Here is a 22,738-nt window from a genome sequence, read left to right as displayed (position 1 = left end):
CTCAATGAAATCCAGTCGCGGCGTTACTCAATGAAATCCAGTCGCGTCGTCACTCAAGTACGCGCCGGGCGTTGCGCAGTCCTAGACCTGTGAACACTGGGCTGGGGAATGATGCAAGACGCAAACTTTATCGACGCGACTGGATTTCATTGAGCAGCACTGCAGCATACGCCAGGCATACATGTCTACCATCCCTCTTCAGCAGACATTTACACCTTGGACCTTGGACGCCCATCGCGTAGCGATGATGGCTCAGACGCGGCAGTGGGGGGCGTGCCTCTTCAGGTCCCCAATGCGGCCAAAGGGACGGCCACATGCGCAACGGAACACACACACACACACACACACACACACACACACACACACATGCACACACACACGCACACCAGCTAGGGTGTTGGTATTAGATGACTCCCTGGTCCACAATTAAGAAGATCAGAGGTTGAGTAACGGTTGGTGATTATGGAGCGTAAATCAGATAATGTTTACCCTGTAGGATATGTCTGTATGCATAAATAGTTTGAGAGTGAGATTCATATGCCAGCTCTATAAGAACCATCGAGTGTTTACTTCAAGAAAAGAAAGTATGAACAGTGGCAAATTGGGCTAGGGCCCTTAGGGGTATCTTAGAGTGTCTACGTGTATATCACCTACATTCCACATGGATTGCAGGCACAAAACTCAACCTTGATTATCGAATTAACTATTCACTGGCGACGCTCTGCTTGCGTAAAAGAGGTTTTTCAACCTGCTGGTCATCGTCCCAAGATTCTGAAGTGACTTGCTGCAATATACATGAGCAGCGTGCAGTAAAATACGGCTTCTAATGTCCGGGATCGCCTGGAGTTTGGAAATAGACAGAACCTCTGAACATGGTGACTGGGAATGGAATTAGCTGGAATCGCCGCCACCGCCGCCGGGTCATGCTGAAGTGCTGTAGTGGGTCAGGCATTGCTCAGCCTTGGCCACACATGGCAAGAACGCCTGGTGCAGTTTCATACGTTCCAGCTATGAATCACTAGTGCGGCTTTCTGCTGGACTGCATTCCTGCAGCAGTTAAGCCCTGCTGTGCGAATGGACAAAAGGATAACTATCGCAGAGAATTCACCTGCAGAAAGACTAACTATGTGCCCGCCGCATGCACAGATCAAAGTCATCAAACACTACGGACTGGTCACGGAGAGGTGTGTCGTCAGGACTGGACCGCTAGAAAACGCCGCTGAGGGCCGACGACAGTACAGTGCTTCTATCCGACAGCCAGCCGCCAGTATGTTTCTGCGCGTCTGCTACGGTTCTTGGCCGAGCAGGCTGCACTGGTGACTCGGAGGATGACGAGCAGATGGCCGGAGCTCGAGCTGGTTTCCCGTGTGCTGCCTGACTAAGACTACAAGACGACCGTGTACCAGCGGCAGCGCGTTGTATTCGCTGTAGATTCTCCAAATGGTTCTGCCAGATGGGGATCATGCGTGCACTCTTGGGACCATTTCCTCCCGCCATTTGATCACTTGGAGGAACCGACGGCTTTGCCGCCGCACCTGTAGAGTCGTCCGAGTCGCTCATAGCAACCATGGCTACATCCAGACTAGAAAGGTCTGGGCCACGTCGCTGCTGACTAGAGCTCTTCTTCTTGACAAGCTGTCGACGTATTCTACCAGGGTTGCTGCGGTTACCAGGAGGAGTTCCTGTGGTTGGCATGCCAACATCACCAACTGATGTCCTGCACATTGCCTGCTGCTGTGGCCCTTGCTGATGCCGGCGGCCTATGGCTGTCGACATGCCCTCCGTGTCTAGATCGGGTACCATGAGTCTATGCGGGTATGGTCGTGTTGGGGTGGCGCAGCTTGTGGTACTTTCATCACCGCTGCTAACCTCAGCTGATAAATGCACTGCACTCCATGTGGACTCCGCATCCACTATTTGTTTACTAGCTCCTCGACTACATCTTGATGCTGCGTTTGCACCTCCGCGTTGCTCAGCCGCTCCACCCAGCGATTGCAGGATATCGGGACGGTCGCCAGAGCGAACACGGCTCAGCGGGCTGCTGCTGGCGGAGCAACTCTCCAGTTTGCTGGCAATCGTTTCAATGGTGCTCTGAGTGAGCGGTGGCGGCGGTTTGCTTTGCCCTGCAACACCACCTCCTGCTGCTGCTGCTGCTGCTGATGTTACGCCACTCAAGCCGTTCACGGATGGCGATGCGTCGTCGAGGCACACCAGAAGATCTGGATGGGCGCTTTTCCTGGCGGTCTCCTGGCGCAGCGCGGCGTCTTCGTCCGCGGTGGTAATCAGCTGCGCTATGACAGGACCGTGGGAAGTGCTGGACTCACAGCAACTGACATTGCTACCAGCACTGTCAGCACCACCAGCATCACTATCACAGCTATTGTCTGAATCGAATGGATTACCACTGGCGCTGACGGTGAATGGCATGCAGTAATCAGCAGGGTGAGATGAAATCAAAGATTTCCTTTCACCGGAGTCCCGACGGAATTCACCATTCTCATGCTCGCCTACATTGAGCATTTGTGTCGTCAGTTGTGCAGTTGGGGTTGTTGCTGAGCGTTGCTGCTGCTGCCGTTGGCCGTTGGCCGTAGTGGACGTATCTCGCTCGGTGAACTCTACGTCGATGCCCTCCAGGACACTGCTATGGCTGCTGGTGATGACATCATGCTGCGTTGCCGATCCGGCCACCCCTGCTCCACGCTGATCTGCAGAGCTAGTACTGGTGTTGCCATGGTTACTCTGTCGACTCAGAGTGGTCGAGCGCCGCCAGTGCGGCGAGTCCAGGGAGAGCGGGGCGTGCGAGAGAATGCGAGGTGGACGGATGTGCCGACTGCTGGTCTGCTGCTCGGCAAGTACCGTAGCCAGTGGTGCTACTCTAGACCTTGAAGACGCGGCGGCAGTGACGTGTGACGAACCGGACGTGCTTGTCCTCTCCTTCTCCAGATTGGGCGATACATGGCGCTGACGGCCCATCACATGACCCTTGACTGGCTCCACGTTGCGACTTAGCGGCATGGGCGCAAAGAGGAATATAGCTCTGTCCTGGCGTCGATGGCGCTCGAAGAAATTCTTCTCCAGCTTGGCCACGTCGTCGTCTTTCGGCGCCGGCTTGATCTTGTTGTTGACTTTCCTGGACACAGACTCCAATGCCGGGTGGGCACTCTGTATGATGTCCTGGACGTCAGCATTAGAGAAAGCGCTGGCCGCCACAGGAAGAATACCGGAGAAGCAGCTGCCCACGATGTGTGTCGTCTCCAGCGCATCGCTTACATCATCACGACCGCCGGTGTCGGCATCGCTCTCAGCCGCGGCCACATCAGCCACACTGTTATCCAGTGGGTGTATGTTGTAGCGGTAGTTGTCACACAGAGACTTCAGACCAGGGAAGGGAAATGGCGCCACCTTGAAGATCCTCTGGAGTAGACGCACGCAAGTACATGAGTACATGCATACACTGTGGATTACAAGTGTATGTGCATGCCACCCAAGCCAATGAACATACCGTATAATTATGTCTCTATTATAAGCGCTGTGCTTATATTTTTCAATACCCCTCTACCCCGTGCTTATATTGGAGACCGTGCTTATATTTTTTAAACCAATATATCCATACAGAGCAAGAAGAAATGCATGCTAGATATCATGCATGCAGCATTGATTTCCACCAAGACCGTGCTAATAATAGAGACTGTGCTTATAATGTTTCGAAAGGTGCTCAAAGTGTGCTAGTATTAGAGACTGTGCTAGTAATGGAGACTTGTGCTTATAATAGAGAATATACGGTATGCAGCCTGTACATGTACGAAATCCGGCTGAAGACCAAAAAGTACAGCAGCGCTTGTGTTGTACATGTGGCTGCGCTTGTGTCTCTTCGTTGTACATGCGGTTGCACGTGTGTCTCTTTGTCGTACATGTGGCTGCGTTTGTGTCTCTTTTGTCGTACACGTGGCTGCGTATGTGTCTCTGTGTCGTACATGCTGCTGACCCGTGGTACACGCCGCTGCGCTGTCTTGAAATGCTTTGTACATGCCGCTGCACCGTCTTCTGTCCCCTTGGTATGCATTATTTCTCATCTCGTCCCCGTTGCATACACATTTTCTCGTCTTGTCTCCGTTGTACAGTAGATATTGGTTATAACGTGCCCTTCTGATTTTTCACATTTTATCCCTATAACCGGTATATCACTACAGGCGATTTTCAACTGCGCGCGTCATACATACACATTATACACGTGTGGGTACTCGATCGCGCTAATGTAGCGTACTGATACGTGATGGATGCTACTGCACCTTCTCCAGTCTAGAGCGAAGAACTTCTTGGCCCAAAGGCATCATCCAGGAAGCACCAGACCAGAATACCCTATGAAAACACACACGTGGCTCCAAATCGAGACATCAATGCCTCACACTCGTGTGTTGCTATCACTATAGACGATACCTTTTCTGCACAAAGAGGTGTTTTGAATGGTGATTCTGTATTCTTATAGCCGATTTATCGCTATATACGATATATTGGTTATAATGATAATTTGACTGGCTTTTTCTGGTTTTGCTTTTGATATTTTCATTTTGTATCAATATAGCCGGTTTATCACTATGTCCGATGACTTTATAACCGATATCCACTGTATTTGTCTGGTTGCCGTCTTGTGTCCGTCGTATTTCCCCGTCGTTCGTCTTTGTCTCCCGTCCTGTTCAGGCCTTGTTGTACTTTGCACAGGCACCTCTTTCGTATCCCTCACCCCACTTTTTCCCCTCTTTTCTCCACGTCCCCATAATATATTCTCTTGTCCGTTTTGTTGGAGCGCAGTTCTCCAGTCGCCTTGTGATAGCAAGTTAGAGAAAACGCTCTCTCCCAGTTTGCACGAGTCTTTTGTTGTTGTGTGGAGTGGCGAGGAGAGCAACAGTTCGTCCAATTAAATTGACGACATTTGGCGCCCAACGTGGGGCTCGACCCCACGACCCTGAGATCTCATGCTCTACCGACTGAGTAGTTTTGTGTTTTGTTTAGAGGGAGGGGGGGGGGGGGAGAGAGAGAGAGAGAGAGAGAGAGAGAGAGAGAGAGAGAGAGAGAGAGAGAGAGAGAGAGAGAGAGAGAGAGAGAGAGAAGCTTTCCATCCCACATGTGTACATGCGCATACAGTACATGCGCATACAGTACATGCATGGTAGTATATACAGTACATGCATGGCACTGGACGTAGTTCTTGTAGATATCGTACATGCAGTTGTATGTAGTACTATGTACGCACGTGCAGGCATGCACGTGCTTGTACCGCTTTATGTATAGCACGAGAGAGATGACATGGCGCACTTCTGATAGAGAACTAAAGAAGATCTGTTTAGCACAATGGCTGTCTTGTGAGTGACTGAATAGATGTCTACATTGGCGCAGTGAACGAAAATGACAAAGGGCAGGACGCCCAAGGAATTTATTCCTGACTATGCTGCGAGCAACGTCGGTGCTGATTTTGAACTCTGGCTCGAGGACATAAATGATTTCCTTTCAATCAGTGAAGTGACGGCAGCAGCTGACAAGAAACGCTTGTTCTTGAATCTGGCTGGATTAGCAGTGAGGCGCATTGTGAAAGGTCTGGTTGTCACGGTGGAGCAGACACAAGATGGCTCACCTGGAGATGAGTACCAAGCCTTGACGGACGCATTGTTGGCACACTTTCGACCGTCAACAAATGTCACGTCTGAACGTCACAAATTCCGCCAACTCCGCCAAATGGAGGGCGAGTCGGTGACTTCGTTCGTTGGGCGGCTGAGAGAAAAGGCAGATGTTTGCGAATTCAGCTCCACTTCTGTGGATACCATTGTCAACTGCCAAATTCGAGACCAGCTGATCGTGGGCCTGCGTTCTGTTGAGCTTCGAAAGGAGCTGCTGAAACAGTCGAAGCTGACCCTGAACGACGCCGTCACCAAGTCAGTGGCGTTGGAAGCGTCGATTACTGACAGTAAACTGTACGATAGTACCAGAGCTAGTGACACACCGCCTGTGTTCCCCGTGCCCATCCAGCGTGTGCAAGCTGTCTCTGCAGCTGGTTCTGGATCAGAGGGAAAGAAGTGCAAATACTGCGGACGTAGTCACAAACCAGGCATGCGTAACTGTCCTGCGGCCAACGTCACCTGCAACAAGTGTGGCACGCGAGGGCATTTTGCAGCGGTCTGCATGTCAAACAAAGTGGAAAGACACGAAGAAAGAGCCCGGCCAGTAGAGGATGAGCCTGATGAGTATGAGCATGCAAGTCGCATGTACGACTCCGCTTTCGCCGTCAGTAGCTCGGCACTCGCAGGCGACAAGACATTCCAGACTACACTCAAAGTCAATGGTGAGCTGTGCACTGGACTGTTAGACACAGGTGCAACTCGGACGATCCTCACTGATGATGTGATCAAGCCCACGCGCAAGAGTGACCGCTTGCTGAAAGCGTACAATGGCGGTGTCGTAGAGACTTTGGGCATGGCTGACGTCCACATTTCACATGGTGGCAAGAACGTGAAGTGCAGTTGTTTCGTGGTAGCAGCCAGTCAGCACTCCGTTCTCTTCGGACAGGATGTCATCAAGGAGCTGAACCTCCTGTCACAAGCATACGTGGTGAACGTGTCACCCATCGAAATCTCTCTGGAAGACGGTTCAAAGCCTCAAGCCCAGCCACCACGACGCCCAGCTTTCAGTATCCGGGCTGACATCGAGACCGAGCTGAAACGGCTGACCAAGTTGGATATCATTGAACCCGTCAAGGAAGCCACGCCGTGGGTGTCACCACTTGTTCCAGTCCGCAAACCGAATGGAGCATTGCGACTATGCGTGGACTACAGAGAACTGAATAAGAGAGTTACACGTGAGCGCAACGTTCTTCCAACCGTTGACGAGATCACAGCTCAGCTTGATGGCGCAGGGGTCTTCTCAGTTCTGGATGCGGAATCTGGATTCCATCAGCTACTCTTGTCAGAAGAAGCAAGGCCTCTAACGACTTTCTCATCGCACTGTGGCCTGTTCCGTTTCAAGCGTTTACCTTTCGGTATTGCATGTGCGCCTGAGATTTTCCAGCGAGTGGTGTCCGACATTCTGGAAGGCCTGCCAGGAGTCATCGTCTACATCGACGACATCCTAGTGTTTGGCTCCAATCAAGCAGAACACGATGCACGGCTAGAAGCAGTCAAGCAGCGACTGCGAGCAGCTAACCTCCAACTCAACTGGACCAAGTGCCGACTGAACCAGGACCGTGTGAAGTATCTGGGACATTGGCTAAGTGCGACCGGCTTGTCCCCAGATGATGACAAGTTACAAGCCATCCAGGAGCTGGCCCCTCCGAAATCTATCTCTGATGTGCGACGGTTCCTGGGGATGGCTACGTACCTTGGAAAGTTCATTCCGAACTTGGCCCAGATCACGGCTTCTCTGCGCAGGCTAGCAAAGCGTGATCCCTTCAGTGTGGATGATGAAGTCCTGCAGGCATTCACCTCAGCAAAGGCTGGTATAGCGTCAGCTTTGCAAGCGTTGGCATTCTTTCAACCAGCATTGGACGTCCCTACTGCTATCAGCTGTGATGCATCGCCAGACGGTTTGGGAGCAGTCCTGTGGCAGAAGAATACCAGTGGCTGTTGGGTACCAGTGACATGTGCCAGTCGCTCTCTATCAGATGTTGAGTCACGCTATTCTCAGCTGGAACGAGAGATGCTGGGAATGGTATTCGGCCTGACTCGCTTTCGGCAGTATGTACTAGGCCGAGAAGTGCAAGTGTTTACGGATCACAAGCCGCTTATTTCTATCGTCCAGAAGCCGTTCGACGAAGTGCCACCGAGGCTTCAGAGATGGCTGGTCGCATTGATGCCCTATCGCTACAGCTTGGTGTTCGTCCCTGGCCAGCAGATGGTTTGTGCTGACACCCTCTCTCGAGCTCCTCTACCTGATCGCACAGCTTCACCTGCAGAGGCACGTTCAATGGCGGAATTCGTTAGTCTCATTCTCGAGGCTTGTCCGGTTCGTTCCAAGGATATTCGCCAGGCCACAGACTCTGATCCGACACTGAGCAGCGTCCGACAAAGAGTGGGCACATCAGTTTGGTCAGGGTGCATCCAAACGGAAGAGCCTTACTTCCTGCTACGCCATCAGCTGACAGTCATTGAAGGGATTGCCATGCTAGACAATCGCTACGTCATTCCAGAAGAGCTCCGCCCAGCGGTGCTGCGACTAGCACATGAAGGTCATCCAGGCATCGATGCATTCCGGGATACCCTTCGCGAACGGGTTTGGTGGCCAGGTCTCATGAAGGATGCCAATCTGTTTGCAGAGAAATGCTCTGAATGCTGGCGTAAACGCTCCAATCCAGCGCAACAGCTCCTCCCTACAGAGATAGAAGGTGTCTGGCAGAAACTGGCCATTGACCTTGTTACCATTGAGGGAGCCACGTTCCTGTCTGCTATTGATTATGGTTCCCGCTGGCCAGAGCTTCTACCACTGTCCAATACTACGACAACGGGTGTGATCGACAAGCTGATGGAGTTGTTCGCACGGTTTGGTCTGCCTTCAACACTCGTCTCGGATTGGGGCCCACAGTTTGCATCCACTGAGATGTCCAAGTTTCTCGCTCAGTTGGGTGTTGAGCATTGCAAGTCTAGCCCCCGGTATGCCCGCTCTAACGGTATGGTGGAGCGACTACATCGTCTGGTGAAAGAACGAGTTGCCAGCCTGAGACCTCATCTACCGCTACACCGCCGCATCACTCAAGTCTTGTTCGACATTCGCAATTCGCGGCACCGGATGCTAGGTACATCGCCGAGCAAAGCGTTGTTCAGCAGAGTCATTCGGACACGGGTTCCAGCATCCATCACCCCACAGATCGTCAACCCATCTGAGCAGATCAAGGCGAAAGCAGCAATGGTTGAAGGTCATGACTCGCGCCGAGGTGTCCGCAAGTTACCCCATTTGCCATCAGGTACGCGGGTAGTGCTCCATGATGGGTACAGCGACCCTCGAAAAGAATGGAAGGTAGTAGAGCAGTATGGTCGTCAGGTTGGGGTCACTGATGGGTCACGCATACTGCTCCGGAACCGTCAGCATGTTACCGAGTTTGTAGCACCAGCAGCAGCAGCAGCGGAGAAAGCACCCATGAGTGAACCTCCGGCACAGTCAGAGAGGGAGCATGTGCCAGAGCCAGTGTGTGCTCCAGCACTGCCAGTGTCCGACCCAACAAGCCTTCCGTCAGCGAGCAGCGCAACATCCAGGCCCGAAGCTCCGTTAACTGCGCTCACATTGCCGTTGTCTCCTGCAGCTTCACCGGAGACGACAGCATCACCTGCAACACCGGCCTGTATGTCACTGTCACCGCCAACATCTCGTCCAAGTGTATTCCGCGAGGGCGTACAGACCAGAGCTGGCCGTCAGATCAAGCTTACAGAGAAAGCACGTGAAGCTGACATCTGAGTCGTCGAGTCATGCATTACCAAATGAGTGGCTTCAATCGCTACCAGATTGGCGTTGTTTAGAATCTTCTAACTACCTTGTGAATATTTAGATTTTTCTTTATTTTTTCCCCTTATTGGTCGAGTTTGCATTGTAACTCAAACTCATGGTGTTTTTGCCTCAAGTTTTGAGTCAGATTATTTCTAATAGTTGCAACACTTCCCGTCTCTCTTTTACTCCAACACATGTACGTACATTCCTCTGCAAGCTGCAGGATACGGATGCAAGTGTTTTTGTTTTGTTTTTGTTTTCCTTTTTTCTCTTTCTTTTTTTTTTTTTTTTTGAGGGAAGGGGGGTAATGTAGATATCGTACATGCAGTTGTATGTAGTACTATGTACGCACGTGCAGGCATGCACGTGCTTGTACCGCTTTATGTATAGCACGAGAGAGATGACATGGCGCACTTCTGATAGAGAACTAAAGAAGATCTGTTTAGCACAATGGCTGTCTTGTGAGTGACTGAATAGATGTCTACAGTTCTCACCTCTAGTAGCATGTCAACGGTAAACGCAGCGCCGCTCAGCATGTCTTTGGACAAGTTGCTCATCATGGAGTAGAAGTCTGGAGCACTTTCTGCAAGCAACAGGTGCCTAAAACAGGGTGACAAAAAAACAAACAAACCCAAAAGCCATCCTATCAATGGCAATGTGGCCTTTCTCTGCATACAGCAGCAGAATGTGATGCTGCGAGTCTCACTAGAGAATGCCACACCAGTGATCACATTGGGTGTAGCTACACATCCAGTCTTTATCCGGCCCGCACAAACAAAAGGGGTAACAGCTGGAGACCCTCTAGATCGGCTTTTAGCCCTTGGGGAATCCTTTGAATAAGAGAAAAAGAAGAAAAACATCTGCTGCAGAGAAAATGCAGATACACCCAGTTATAACTATACCATAGCACTAGTTACAGGTACCATGGTTACAGGTACCATGGTTACAGGTACCATGGCAATGTCTGTAAGTTGGTACTAACTTCTCCAGTAGTGACCATACGGCAAGGCCCACGCGGAACAGTATCTCGGCGCCGTGCAAGATGAGCAGATCCCAGACGCGCAGAACGGTCTCCATCGGCAAGCACGTGGCAAACGCTGTCAGGAACCACTGCACCGTGAACACATCTGTCAGCGGCGGCTCGTGTGACACACAATTCTCATCAGCTGAATATACCAAGGAATCCACAACAAAACCAAAAAACGCAGAAAAAATTGATCATTTACGGTCGTCAAGCACAATACATACATGCGCAAGTACATATACAGTCAATCGTGCGAATAATGACCCCCGATCGTGCATGGCTATAGTGTTCTTATTACCCCCGATCGTGCATGGCTATAGTGTTCTTATTCGCTAGTTGGCGTTACTTGCGAGGCTGAAATTATGCTGTCGGATAGTCACTGTAGGTCCGATGATTGTGTCGTTATTCACAAGCTGTTGTTCTGCCCGGGATCATTGCTCACTACTTGTAGGCTGGCTGTATACATACATGCATGTACGAAGATTGAATATTTTTTGCAGTAGGAAACATACTAGTATTACTTTGTGAAGTTCTAGAAAGTGTTGGGCATAGCACCTGCATTGTCAGAAAAAAATCTCTAAGGGCGCGTTCTTATATTCTCTAGCTTCTAGGAGAAGAAGAAAAGAGAAGTCGAAGAAACTGGGATTACTCAAGAACGGGTCTCGAAGAATTCGGAGATATTTTGCACATGTCAAGCAAAATGAAGCGCCAAAGGGGCCGCGATCTTGAGTGATGAATATAGTAATGCACGTGTGCGTATGCGAAAAGGGAAATGCGTACACTCAATGATGAACACGTGGCTTTTAGTCGTAGTTCGCATGCGCTGATCCCAACCGCGGGAATCTCCAAGTTTCTTCAACCACCTCTGAAGCTTGGAGAGCTTGGAGAGCTTTGGAGAGCCTCCTAAAAGTCGGAGAGGATATAAGAACAGCTCTCGAACTTTTTGAAGAGTCTCTAACTTTTCCGAGAGGATTTAAGAACGCACCCTAAATAGGTATGTGGCCCGAAACAAGTACTCTCTTCCTTTATTTTATTTTTTTGGAAACGGGAGTTTTCCACCATAATTATACAATTATTATTTATTCAGAATGTACCATTTATTGAAACAAAGAAAAATGGTGGCACCTATGTACAGGGGATGGCTCTTCATTTCTTGACTCTGTCTGTTGTAGTCAAGTCTGGCGGAATAAACATACAGTCCAAAATCATTAGCCGTGTGGCTCACGTATATACAATGCAACATGCACACACGCATAGAGCGGCATACACTGGAGAAAAAACGACTTCTCCGACATCGGTTATCCAACCACTTCTGGGCTGGGAAGGTGTAATGAACATTTTCTGGATATGGAAAATCTCACCACATGCCAATACCTGTGTTCGGTATATCACAGCACCCGCAACAACAGTTGTTTTCATGTTAGATTTTGTGAGTTTTGTAAGTCTTTGACTGTACAGCCTGCACATAGTGGTACAGGCAGCGAGTGCGCGCTGCAGCAACTAACTTTTCGTGCAAGCTCCCGTACGAAAATGTGTAGCCTGAGCCACGTGCGGTTCGAAAACCCATTCCTGATAATCGAATGGTCGGATAATCGATGTTCGGATAATCGATGTTCGGATAATTGATGTTAAACTGTAAGAACGTACTTATTTACGGACTTTGACGGCACTGCGTAGACAAAATTATAGTTTTCGGTCGGTTCGTCAGAACAAAGCTTTTCCGAAAATGGGACTAAGTGGCAGCCCTGCTGATTATGGTAAGGGTTGAGTTATGGTAAGGGTTGAGTTATGGTAAGCCGGGTTGAGTTATGGTTAGGGTTGAGTTATGGTAAGGGTTGAGTTATGGTAAGGGTTGAGTTATGGTAAGGGTTGAGGTATGGTTAGGGTTGAGTTATGGTTAGGGTTGAGTTATGGTAAGGGTTGAGGTATGGTAAGGGTTGAGGTATGGTAAGGGTTGAGGTATGGTAAGGGTTGAGTTATGGTAAGGGTTGAGTTATGGTAAGGGTTGAGGTATGGTTAGGGTTGAGGTATGGTTAGGGTTGAGGTATGGTTAGGGTTGAGTTATGGTAAGGGTTGAGGTATGGTTAGGGTTGAGTTATGGTAAGGGTTGAGGTATGGTTAGGGTTGAGTTATGGTAAGGGTTGAGGTATGGTTAGGGTTGAGGTATGGTAAGGGTTGAGGTATGGTTAGGGTTGAGTTATGGTTAGGGTTGAGTTATGGTAAGGGTTGAGGTATGGTTAGGGTTGAGTTATGGTAAGGGTTGAGGTATGGTTAGGGTTGAGACTCAGCAAGCGGGTAAACACCAAGCTACCTACTCAATACAGTCCTGTTACTCCTGTACGGTCTTGTACTTACCCATCAGACCAAACTCAAAGTCTATGGCCACCTCCTGCAAGAAGCGCAGGTGATTCCACAGCCGTGGCAGATGCTTCTTCATTAGAACACGGAAGACGACCATGTCAGCCTGTAGGGTACTCAAGTTGTTGGTGAAGTAGTTTGGCGGCAATAGATTGTCAACAAGATAGATCATGACCTGTCATAGAAGCACAGCATGTTAAACACAGCAACCATTTATGTGGCACACACACATGCACGCATACGCAAACACACACGCACACGCACATGTACACGCATGGACACACACACATGCACACACATACATGTATAGTCAAGCGATTTTCTGGGATGCAAAGGTGATCATGGAGAGGAAATGCAAAGGTGATAATCGACAGGCAACCAACACTGGCCTCAGTAGGATAGGCACATGTCTCCTGTCCTTATGCCACCGAGTATTCTTTTACAAGTACCCTTCACTGACCTTCAGTGCCTTTTCCTCGGTGTTGTTGAGAACCTGCAGGAGCACAGCTGCCAGGATGTTGAAACCTTGACAATAGCCAACTGACTTGTTCCAACGGGCGTACGCCAGCAGGACTCGTTTCAAGATGGCACGCTCCCGGGCAGCGTCCTGTCCGCAGAAACCGCTGCAGCCAGTTCTGTGCAAGTCCTAAACACACGCACAACAGCACAAACAAACAAAAAACAGCAGGAAGTTGAGACTATCAAAGGAATCAATTTAACACCATGTGAAAGAAAAGACAGTTGGATGGCATCTAATCCACTTCAACGGGGACATACGGCGCTCACCGCAGGCTGAGTCAGGCTGCGCTGCATGCGGCTAGCCAGTAACATGTGCCGACTGGTGATGAACCCTTATCGATTGGGACAGTGCAGGCTACACTTCCCAGCACCTAGACACGCTTGTTTAAAAAGGTAGTCTGCTGCAATAGTCTGCTGCAATAGTCTGCTGCAATAGTCTGCTGCAATAGTCTGCTGCAATAATCTGCTGCATGGCAGATGTGCAGTATACAGTATGTCCATGAGTGGAGTTCGCAACATGGCGCAATGTTACTACACATGCGGCTTGCACATCTCACTTCCTAGGTTATTACAAGCCTACAACCCTACTTAGGGGTCGTCCATAATTATCGAACTTTTTTCACGAAACGAAATAATTTCGTTATGGGGTGGGAGGGGGTTGACCAATTTCGTTTCAGAAAACTTCGATACATGTACATGGCCATAGGAACAGTGACACCCTTGCGACTTTTGTTGTATATGCATGTATATGTCAACAATTTTTACGTTCTGAGGGGGAGGGAGGGAGGGGTTGGGTCCAAACTAAAATAATTCGTTTGGTGAAAAACGTTCGATATTTACGGACGGCCCCTAAATGACAACCCTACTTAATGACAACCCTACTTAATGACAACCCTACTTAATGACAACCCTACTTAATGACAACCCTACTTAATGACAACCCTACTTCATGACAACCCTACTTCATGACAACCCTACTTAATGACAACCCTACTTAATGACAACCCTACTTAATGACAACCCTACTTAATGACAACCCTACTTAATGACAACCCTACTTAATGACAACCCTACTTAATGACAACCCTACTTAATGACAACCCTACTTAATGACAACCCTACTTAATGACAACCCTACTTAATGACAACCCTACTTAATTTAAATGAAAAATCTACTTTATGACAAGTCTACTTTCAAATGACAGGTCTACTTAGGGGTCATCCGTAAAATAATACCGAAATTTATTTAGAAACGAAATCTAGTCGTTTCTCTTCAACCCCTCCCCCTCCCTGAGAAACTCACACATACAAACGGTGCATAGAATCGATATTTTTTTCTTTTTCTCTGGACGTGCCCACACATACAAACTATGCGTCGACATTTTTCGAGAAACGAACAGGCGCTCAACCCCCCCCCCCCCCTAAACGACTAGTTTTCGTTTCTAAATAAATATCTATGATCTATATTTACGGATGGCCCCGGAATGCTAATGAGTAATGACATCCAGTTGATCATTCTCCAGTTTTAAAGATCTATGTGCATGATTACTCATTATGGGGTATTTACAACTGAGCATGGCAACACTCAGCCCAGAGTCAAAAAGTTGATCACTGCAATACCACCAGAAAAGTCCACCGCCAGAGGGCCACACACCTTGACAATTTGGATACCCAGGTTGTCATCATCCGGATTGCTCTTGTCATTGAAAGCAAAGCGTTTCACTTCCTGCCAGTCAACTTCTTTCAGAGCATGATCGGCCATACCGAGCCACACCTAGTAAGCAGTGGGACAAGAGGTGATACGGGAGGCAGTTACACATCATGAGTTGAAGCACTAGAATGAACAGTGATAATACCGTCAGCATTTGTAGACTGTTGTAACGGAAGGTTACCCTGCTTCTCTATTTCCCTGGGGAAAAAACAACAACAACAAAATGGAATAAATCACATGGAAACGAGTTTTGAAGCAACTATCCACGACTGTAACAAGATAATAAGCAGCCAGAAAGTGCGATAACAGGGCACAAAACTGACAGGCAACTGAGACATTCAACGACCTCAGACCTAGGTCTAACACACCTCCAGTGTGCAAACCAACAGCCTTCCAGCTTGGAAGGTTCAACCTGTCAGTTTTGTGCCCTGTTATCGCCGCACTTTCTGACTGCTGATTATCTTGTTGCAGTCGTGGATAGTTGCTTCATAACTCGTTTCCATGTGATTTCTTCCATTTTAATTATATTTACTGGCTCAGCATCCGAGGTAAGTGATAATAAAAAAATAAATAAAAAACGTGAAGCTGAATTTAGGCACCCAAGATGGCAGAGGTCGTATCTGTTCACGGGGAGACAGATGAATCCCAGGACATACCACCCTGGGGCCTAATAACTACAACTCCAAGGAGAGGGCAACTTTGTCTAATGGCTGTTGTTTATTTAGAACAAAGAGGAAGAAATGTTTCATGCGCATGCGTATGTAGTGAGGGAGCTGATGTCATGCAGCGAGGTCGCTACAGTACTCCCCCACCAGAGAACAAGCGGAGCGCAGAGAACGACAGAGAAAAACAAGGAAATATAGAGAGCGCTGCATGTGCATGTGCATGTGCATGTGCATGTGATGCATGTGATGCATGTGATGCATGTGATGCATGTGATGCATGTGATGCATGTGATGCATGTGATGCATGTGATGCATGTGATGCATGTGATGCATGTGATGCATGTGATGCATGTGATGCATGTGATGCATGTGATGCATGTGATGCATGTGATGCATGTGATGCATGTGATGCATGTGATGCATGTGATGCATGTGATGCATGTGGCGTATCACTGTTTTTAAAGTGGCAACAAGGCCGAAACAGAGAAATAAAATGCAGGAAGCAGAAAAGATATGCGTGACAGAGGCGGGTTAACATGTCAGAGGTGGATTAACGTGACAGAGGTGGAGAGCATGTCAGAGGCAGAAAGAGAAAAAAAACTGTATGCGAACTGTGAAGGCAGAGGGAAAGACGCGCAGTGATCAGTTGCGGGGAAACTTGCCGTTGAGCAGCCCATGTAGCCGTGTATGCGAGTGTGGCGAGGCAGCGACTGGTGAGTTGGCAGCCAATCCAGGTACGGAACAACATGACAGCAGTACAGTACAAAATGCAGCAGTGCTGGCTCCACAATTGGGGAGGTTTTGCGGGTGGGAGGGGGCCAAGCTCCAGCTTGTGGCCGGCGCACACTGGTCGGAGGGGGGTTGCTCCACAGCAGCTCCAAGTCCAGGCAGTGAGGTGCGGATGGTGAGGCTCAAGTTTAATGTCAACAGCCGGTGCATGATTGACAGGCAGCCAGAATGCGGTGCACACAGGAACGGATTGTGGCGAAAACCAGTGATGGCTGGCAGGCTGACGGGCGGAAACAGCATGACGACGGATGGCGGGCGGCAGGAGGGCGTAGTCTGCAGCAGCTCCAGGTGTGCCGAGTGCGGGTGGGCGACGAGAGGCACCACAGATTCCCAAATCCGGAAAGTAAAAAAACAAGAATGCTCCGCGAGCGCAGCGTCGGGGGTCACAAATTTGGGCACCCAAGATGGCAGAGGTCGTATCTGTTCACGGGGAGACAGATGAATCCCGGGACATACAACCCTGGGGCCTAATAAATACAACTACGAGGAAAAAAAGAGGAAGAAATGTTTCATGCGCATGCGTATGTAGTGAGGGAGCTGACGTCGTGCAGCGAGGTCGCTACATGAACACATGCATGCACGCATGCACACACGCGCACACACGCACACATACACACACACATACACACACACACACACACACACACACACACACATACATACACACACATATGCACACACATACACACACGCACGCACGCACGCACGCACACACGCACACACACACACACACACCATTGGACCATTGGACGCCCATCGCCGGAGGCGATGATAGCGATGCTACAGCAGAAGCCATAGCAATTTGTGCTGGGATTGCACCATTCAACAGCTTGCAAAGCTGAAGAATTGGCCGCCACTATTCAGCCTGGTCTACACCACACAGCTATGAAGTGGCTTTTTCTGGCCAGTGAATCCCTACTTTTTGGTCTTTTTTATTTATTTTTTACACACACACACACACTGTGTATAAGATAGCCAAGCTGCAACTCACTCGTTCCCGCCAGGGCACGGGCAGGCCATTATGTTGAGAAACGATGGCTTTATACGCAGCCTTCCACTGCAAGAATGGCAGAAGAATGAAAACATGAGAACTGTATTTCTCCTCACCGAAACTCACACATGTGCCTTATCGAGTGCAAGCAGAACAGATTCATTGTCGGACAGATACCGACTGCACACTGTAGTCAGGTAATGAAGCTACCGGGCAGATACTAGTATGACCACATGCTCCTTGTGCTCTCTCACTGATCATCTTGATGTGTCAGCAGGCTGTCACTGGAAGCAATTCTATAAAACTTGTCAAGTGCATCTGTGATTTCCAACATGCAACCTGAGGCCAATGCATGCTAGAGAGCTAGACACAGTAACACAACACACCAATGCATGCTAGAGAGCTAGACACCGCCACACTAGACATTACTGTCTGTAACTCTGTACATGTTGTGTACCTGACCAAAGCTCTCCTCAGTGCCAAGCGGGGCCAGCGAGAAACGCAGCTGACTGTCCTCACCTGCAGTACATGATCAACAGACAACACAGTCAGTCATACTCTTACTCAATGTAAAATACAGGCCTGCCCATGCTGCTGCAGGAGCATCCACACAATGAATTCTTAGCCTGAGTAAGTGTGCACGTGGATTTGCGGAAACTTATTTCTCCGAAAACAGAAAAAAACTTCGCGACCTTTCTTATGCATATTCTACGGAGCTAATGTGATCAAGAAATTTGGCTCAGTGCCAGTGGGAACAAAATCATTCACGACAATGAGTCTCACTCGGAGTCACCATCAATTCTTCAGAGCTTGACTCACCAGAACTGACAGGTCAATCGAACTGTCACAAAGTTTTTTTGTTTTGTTTCCGGAGGAAGTACTTGTAGAAGCATGGCATCATACATAGAAGTATGACATCATACATAGAAGTATGACATCATACATAGAAGTATGACATCATAATGTAGAAGTATGATACCATACCTGCTGAATGCAGACAGTAGAGAGGTTAAGTTACACGTTTTTTGCCCTTTTTCAAAACGCGGTGCAAATCTCACGTTACGTGTAATTTTTAGAGGTTACGTTACACGTGCGACGTGACGTGAAATTTTGCCTGGCAGGATTCGGGTTTAGTTCGCACAAATATCAAATCTTCAAACAAACTTGATAAATTTCGATAACATTCCGGAAACTCACACAAATTCGGTCGGAATAACCAAGCGAAACTTCCAAAAACTCACGTCATGAACTTACGTGCGGGACACTCAACTCACGTAAAACACGTCAAATTTTACGTGAGTTTTTTCACTTTTTGACGTAAAAGTTCACGGACGTAAGACTTTTACGTGAAACTTAACCTCTCTAGTAGAATGTTGATTACCCGAACGGGATTAAAATGAATTACTTGTACTTACGTCGCTTCTCGGAGAATGCCTGCAGTGTAGCCGTAACCAGTTCACAGTTAGCCTGCACCTTCTGCTCACTCCTATTCCTACGCTTGAGTGCACTGATGAGCTTCACAGAAAGTTCTGTTATCCTTGCTCGCATATCAGCTGCCAGCTCTTGTAGTTCATCGATATCTAATTGAAGAGTGCACAGTTACAATAACACAACACAAACATGCAGTGCTAGTTAGATAGGGTACGTCCAAAACACATTGCTCTAATCAAGAACAGAACAGGACACAGAACAGGACACAGAACAGGACACAGAACAGGACACAGAACAGGACAACAATGGTGTCCGTGCTCCTCAGGCTGCCATCTGCATTGCTGGAATGTGTACGCTGCAGCAGTATTTTTATGTCCGATTGGCCTTCATGGGGGGTGTCCCTGGGGTACTCTTCGCCTCAGCTCACTCTCTAGTGGCAAATCAGTAGCTGCACACTGCACACTGCATACTGCACACTCCATACTGTGCACGGTGTACCTGTATACCAGGCAGTAGCTGTGTCCGACCAAAGTATCCATTCGCCATGTCCGAGAAATGACGAAGGAAGTAATTTGCAGACTACAGTACATGTAGCGGGTCGTACTGTTAAATTCTGCCGATATTTGAATGTGCAACATCTGGAAGAACCAGGCGTTAGAAGATGGCCAGGCGTATCACTATTCTTGTCTATACAGTAGAGTCGTGCGCCGAAGAACGCGGGGCCCAAGGACGTCCAGCCTGAAATGCTAAGAACGCCACAGCCTTTGAAAAAGTTAAGAACGGCAGTGATGGTTTTCCGGCAGCTTTTGGGATAGATAATTATGATCCAGTACGAATTGTTTCTAAGGACGTGCTATGATAAGAACGCAGCCGGATTGCTGGAAAATAAGAACGCCCTAGGCTAACCCCTTGGAAACAACGTTCTTGGATGCCCGACTCTACTGTACGTGGTGGTGACATGCTTGGGAGGTGTGTTTACGAAGTGACATGCTTGGGAGGTGTGTTTACGAAGTGACATGCTTGGGAGGTGCGTTTACGAAGCCATCTGTACAATAGCGATGCAAGCTAGCTCCACTGTCCTCTCATGCACACAGGCAGGCACCCTGCACAAGATACTACTGCTGCGAGGCGATGCATGTTGAGCGGTGATGTGCCATTTCAAATAATCACAACATCAAGGTCTCCTGCGATACACTCTGCACGCCACGGTAAATACATGTCGCAGCGAAATCGCACGCAATCCCAAATCTCAAGTCAGCCAGAAAGTGATGGTCTTGTGGTCATAAGCCTTATGCACGTTGTACATATGTACGAAATCCAGTAAAAGCCCGTAGACCCGGTTGGGTGCTCAATGTGCAGATCCTATTGTTTTCTGTTGCAGGTATTCCCAATACGAAACGCAGCCTGAGTGCATTTCACACGAAAACCTTTTTTGGACGAAGATCTAGCTAGTCATTTATCTCTATTCAAAGTGATGAAGCTGGAAAGGCGATAGTCCGCCATTGATTATTGGGCTAAATAGGTCAAATGTGCATGTATAGCGCACAACGAACACCCAACCGGGCATGTACCATATTTCCCCGAGTGTAAGTCGCACCTTTTTACACTAAACGTCAACGGCGAAGAAGGGGATGTGACTTACAATCGAGTGTGACTTCCTACTTGTACGAATGTATTGAAACAATTTGGCCCGGGCCTGAAAATGGTGAATGGGCAGCGACTTATAATTGGGGAATTACGGTGCACGCCTACGGGAATTTGTCCATCTGTACATCGTACATACGGATCATTGCCTGTTACTCCTCCATACAAACAGCATGCATGGGGTCATTACGTGATTGTATGTTTGTGGTCCTGGCGTCCAGAATGTGTCAGAGCAAGAGTACATAACCCCCCAGAGTGTGCAACGCCGATCCAGCTCTGTGTAGGGTCTTGGTCGAGCGGAATCGGATCTTCTGATGTCATGCGTACACTTCACACCAGCGCAAGGCCGGTCTCGAGGCAGGGCACCATTGTTTTTGATCCAAGAGTACCCGCGACTCCCCGGGTTCCCCTCAGATGTGTACGGTATTATGACGCAAAGATCCGATTCCGCTCGACCAAGACCCTATGCAGAACTGGATCAGGCGTTGCACACTCTGGGGGGTTATGTACTCTTGGTCAGAGGGATTACATTATGCCCCTGCTGATAACACGACTCTCCAATGAGTCAAAATGACTCAAATCCCAGTCATTCTAGATAGGACTAGTGTATTGCAGGGCTAGCTATCAGTATCAACCACGTGCGCTAGGTTACCACGTGTGCGCTGAGATCCCTACCTTTTGATTCCAAGTAGGCTTTGCTGGCAACTATGGCAGATGTTTGGTTGGTATCCGGGCCATCAATCACTATCGTGGTCTTTCCCTCATTGTCTCCCAGTATTGAACTGGACTCGGCAGAGCATTCAGTGAAATAGGCATGGCCAGACGATGCCTCGGCCTGGCCGAATGGGTCATGGTAAATTTCCGCCAGCAAGCCGTCAACGATGGAATTCTTGCTCAGTCCACCGCCGCTTAGGGCAGCCGTTTTAGCGCTCTCTGCGACGCCGCTAGAGGTGCCTTTCCGCTGCTCCTGTCCGGGACTGACACTCGCGCCGCTACTATCGTTCTCGGCCTCAGCACCGCTCCAGTCGCTGTCCTCCACGCTAGAGGCAGAAGCAGCTGCAGCACAGGGGCCATCCTCTTTCTCCGTCTGGCTCTCGCCTTCGCTATCACCGTCCATCATGCGTTCTTGATACATTGATGGCAGTGGTGGCAAGACATTCCTGGTGGCTACTTGCAGCTTGTGTGTAGTGCGACAGGTTGCCGTGTACCAGTCAGTGATACATGATTATTCCAGACGACACGGGGTTGGAGAATTTGTGCAAACAATTTTTCAATGAAAAAGACCCTCACCAGCTACTTTTCTAGTGCAGTGGCATCCAGGGAGAAAGGAAAAGCGTGGTCGTTATGACAGAATACGGTGCAAGTGCAAAGACGCTTTCCGTCACTAAACGTTGCCACCATGTACCAGCAAGCGTCGCCAGCCTAGCTAGCGCCAGAACAAATAAAGCTAACACGAATACTGGGTGGACAACAGACACGAGCAGCGCCCCGAAACGCAGGGGTGGTATCAATGAAAGAGATAGCAACTCTCATCGACAACCCTAGACCTAGACTCCTAGTACTACTACACCGTCTACAGTGACACTGACAGCTTGGGCTTCGACATAAGCACCAGTCCTTTCCGGTCTGCATTCGCAGTTTTCAGTCTTTCGTCGTTTTGACACAGAATCGCGCGTAGATCTCCGGCGGTAGCGGCCGGCATGCGTCCTGTCCATGATCGATATGACTGTGCACAGTACGGACTCACTTCAATCTCACACGACTTCTTTATCATGTTTATCTTGTGAAGTAGTAACTGTGTATGATACTGAACCATGTGAACAGTCTCAGTCTGGCCTCTGGGTTAGGCCTAGGCTATAGCCCAAATTTGCCGGCAATTCTTCCAGCAAAATATCGAATTTTCCAACGAAAAGAAATTGCTGGCAAATTCCGAGCAAAATATCGAATTTACAGAGGATCCGGGTGTGTTTTGGCAATTTTATTCAAATTTCTTTGGTTTCATTGGGCGAACGTTGTGCTGAAATAGCTCGTGCAGGCTGTCATCAGTGGGACATACATTTGAAATCATGCTACCAAATCCGTAATACTGACACCATTATAAGTTTTGCTTTCCTCATCAGAGTCACCATCCACTTTTACCAAAG

General features: G+C 48.8%; 1 protein-coding gene across 1 annotated transcript; it reads right to left on the bottom strand.

Moving 5' to 3' along the window:
• Nucleotides 1-442: 442 nt before the first annotated feature.
• LOC135808344 (TBC1 domain family member 30-like) lies at nucleotides 443-22,238 on the bottom strand. The gene is made up of 10 exons (XM_065321517.1): nucleotides 21,270-22,238; nucleotides 18,935-19,099; nucleotides 17,977-18,038; nucleotides 17,520-17,585; nucleotides 15,018-15,137; nucleotides 13,305-13,490; nucleotides 12,842-13,019; nucleotides 10,445-10,628; nucleotides 9,957-10,062; nucleotides 443-3,414 (listed from the first exon to the last, which is right to left on the bottom strand). The coding sequence occupies exons 1-10, from the start codon at nucleotides 21,727-21,729 to the stop codon at nucleotides 1,207-1,209; spliced, it is 3,735 nt and encodes a 1,244-aa protein (XP_065177589.1). The 5' UTR covers nucleotides 21,730-22,238; the 3' UTR covers nucleotides 443-1,206.
• Between the last annotated feature and the right edge of the window lie 500 nt (nucleotides 22,239-22,738).

Source organism: Sycon ciliatum, chromosome 2 (genome assembly GCF_964019385.1).
Source record: "Sycon ciliatum chromosome 2, ocSycCili1.1, whole genome shotgun sequence".
In the NCBI taxonomy this organism is placed as follows: Eukaryota; Metazoa; Porifera; class Calcarea; order Leucosolenida; family Sycettidae; genus Sycon; species Sycon ciliatum.
This window is presented reverse-complemented; position numbering and strand designations above follow the sequence as displayed.

Bases quoted from the DNA above. Each gene is read 5' to 3' on its own strand.
- LOC135808344 (XM_065321517.1), bottom strand. From the start codon at position 21,729: ATGTATCAAGAACGCATGATGGACGGTGATAGCGAAGGCGAGAGCCAG. The intron at 19,100-21,269 runs GTAGGGATCTCA...CTCTTCAATTAG, and splicing joins AGCCTACTTGGAATCAAAAG to ATATCGATGAACTACAAGAG. The intron at 18,039-18,934 runs GTAAGTACAAGT...CATGTACTGCAG, and splicing joins GGCATTCTCCGAGAAGCGAC to GTGAGGACAGTCAGCTGCGT.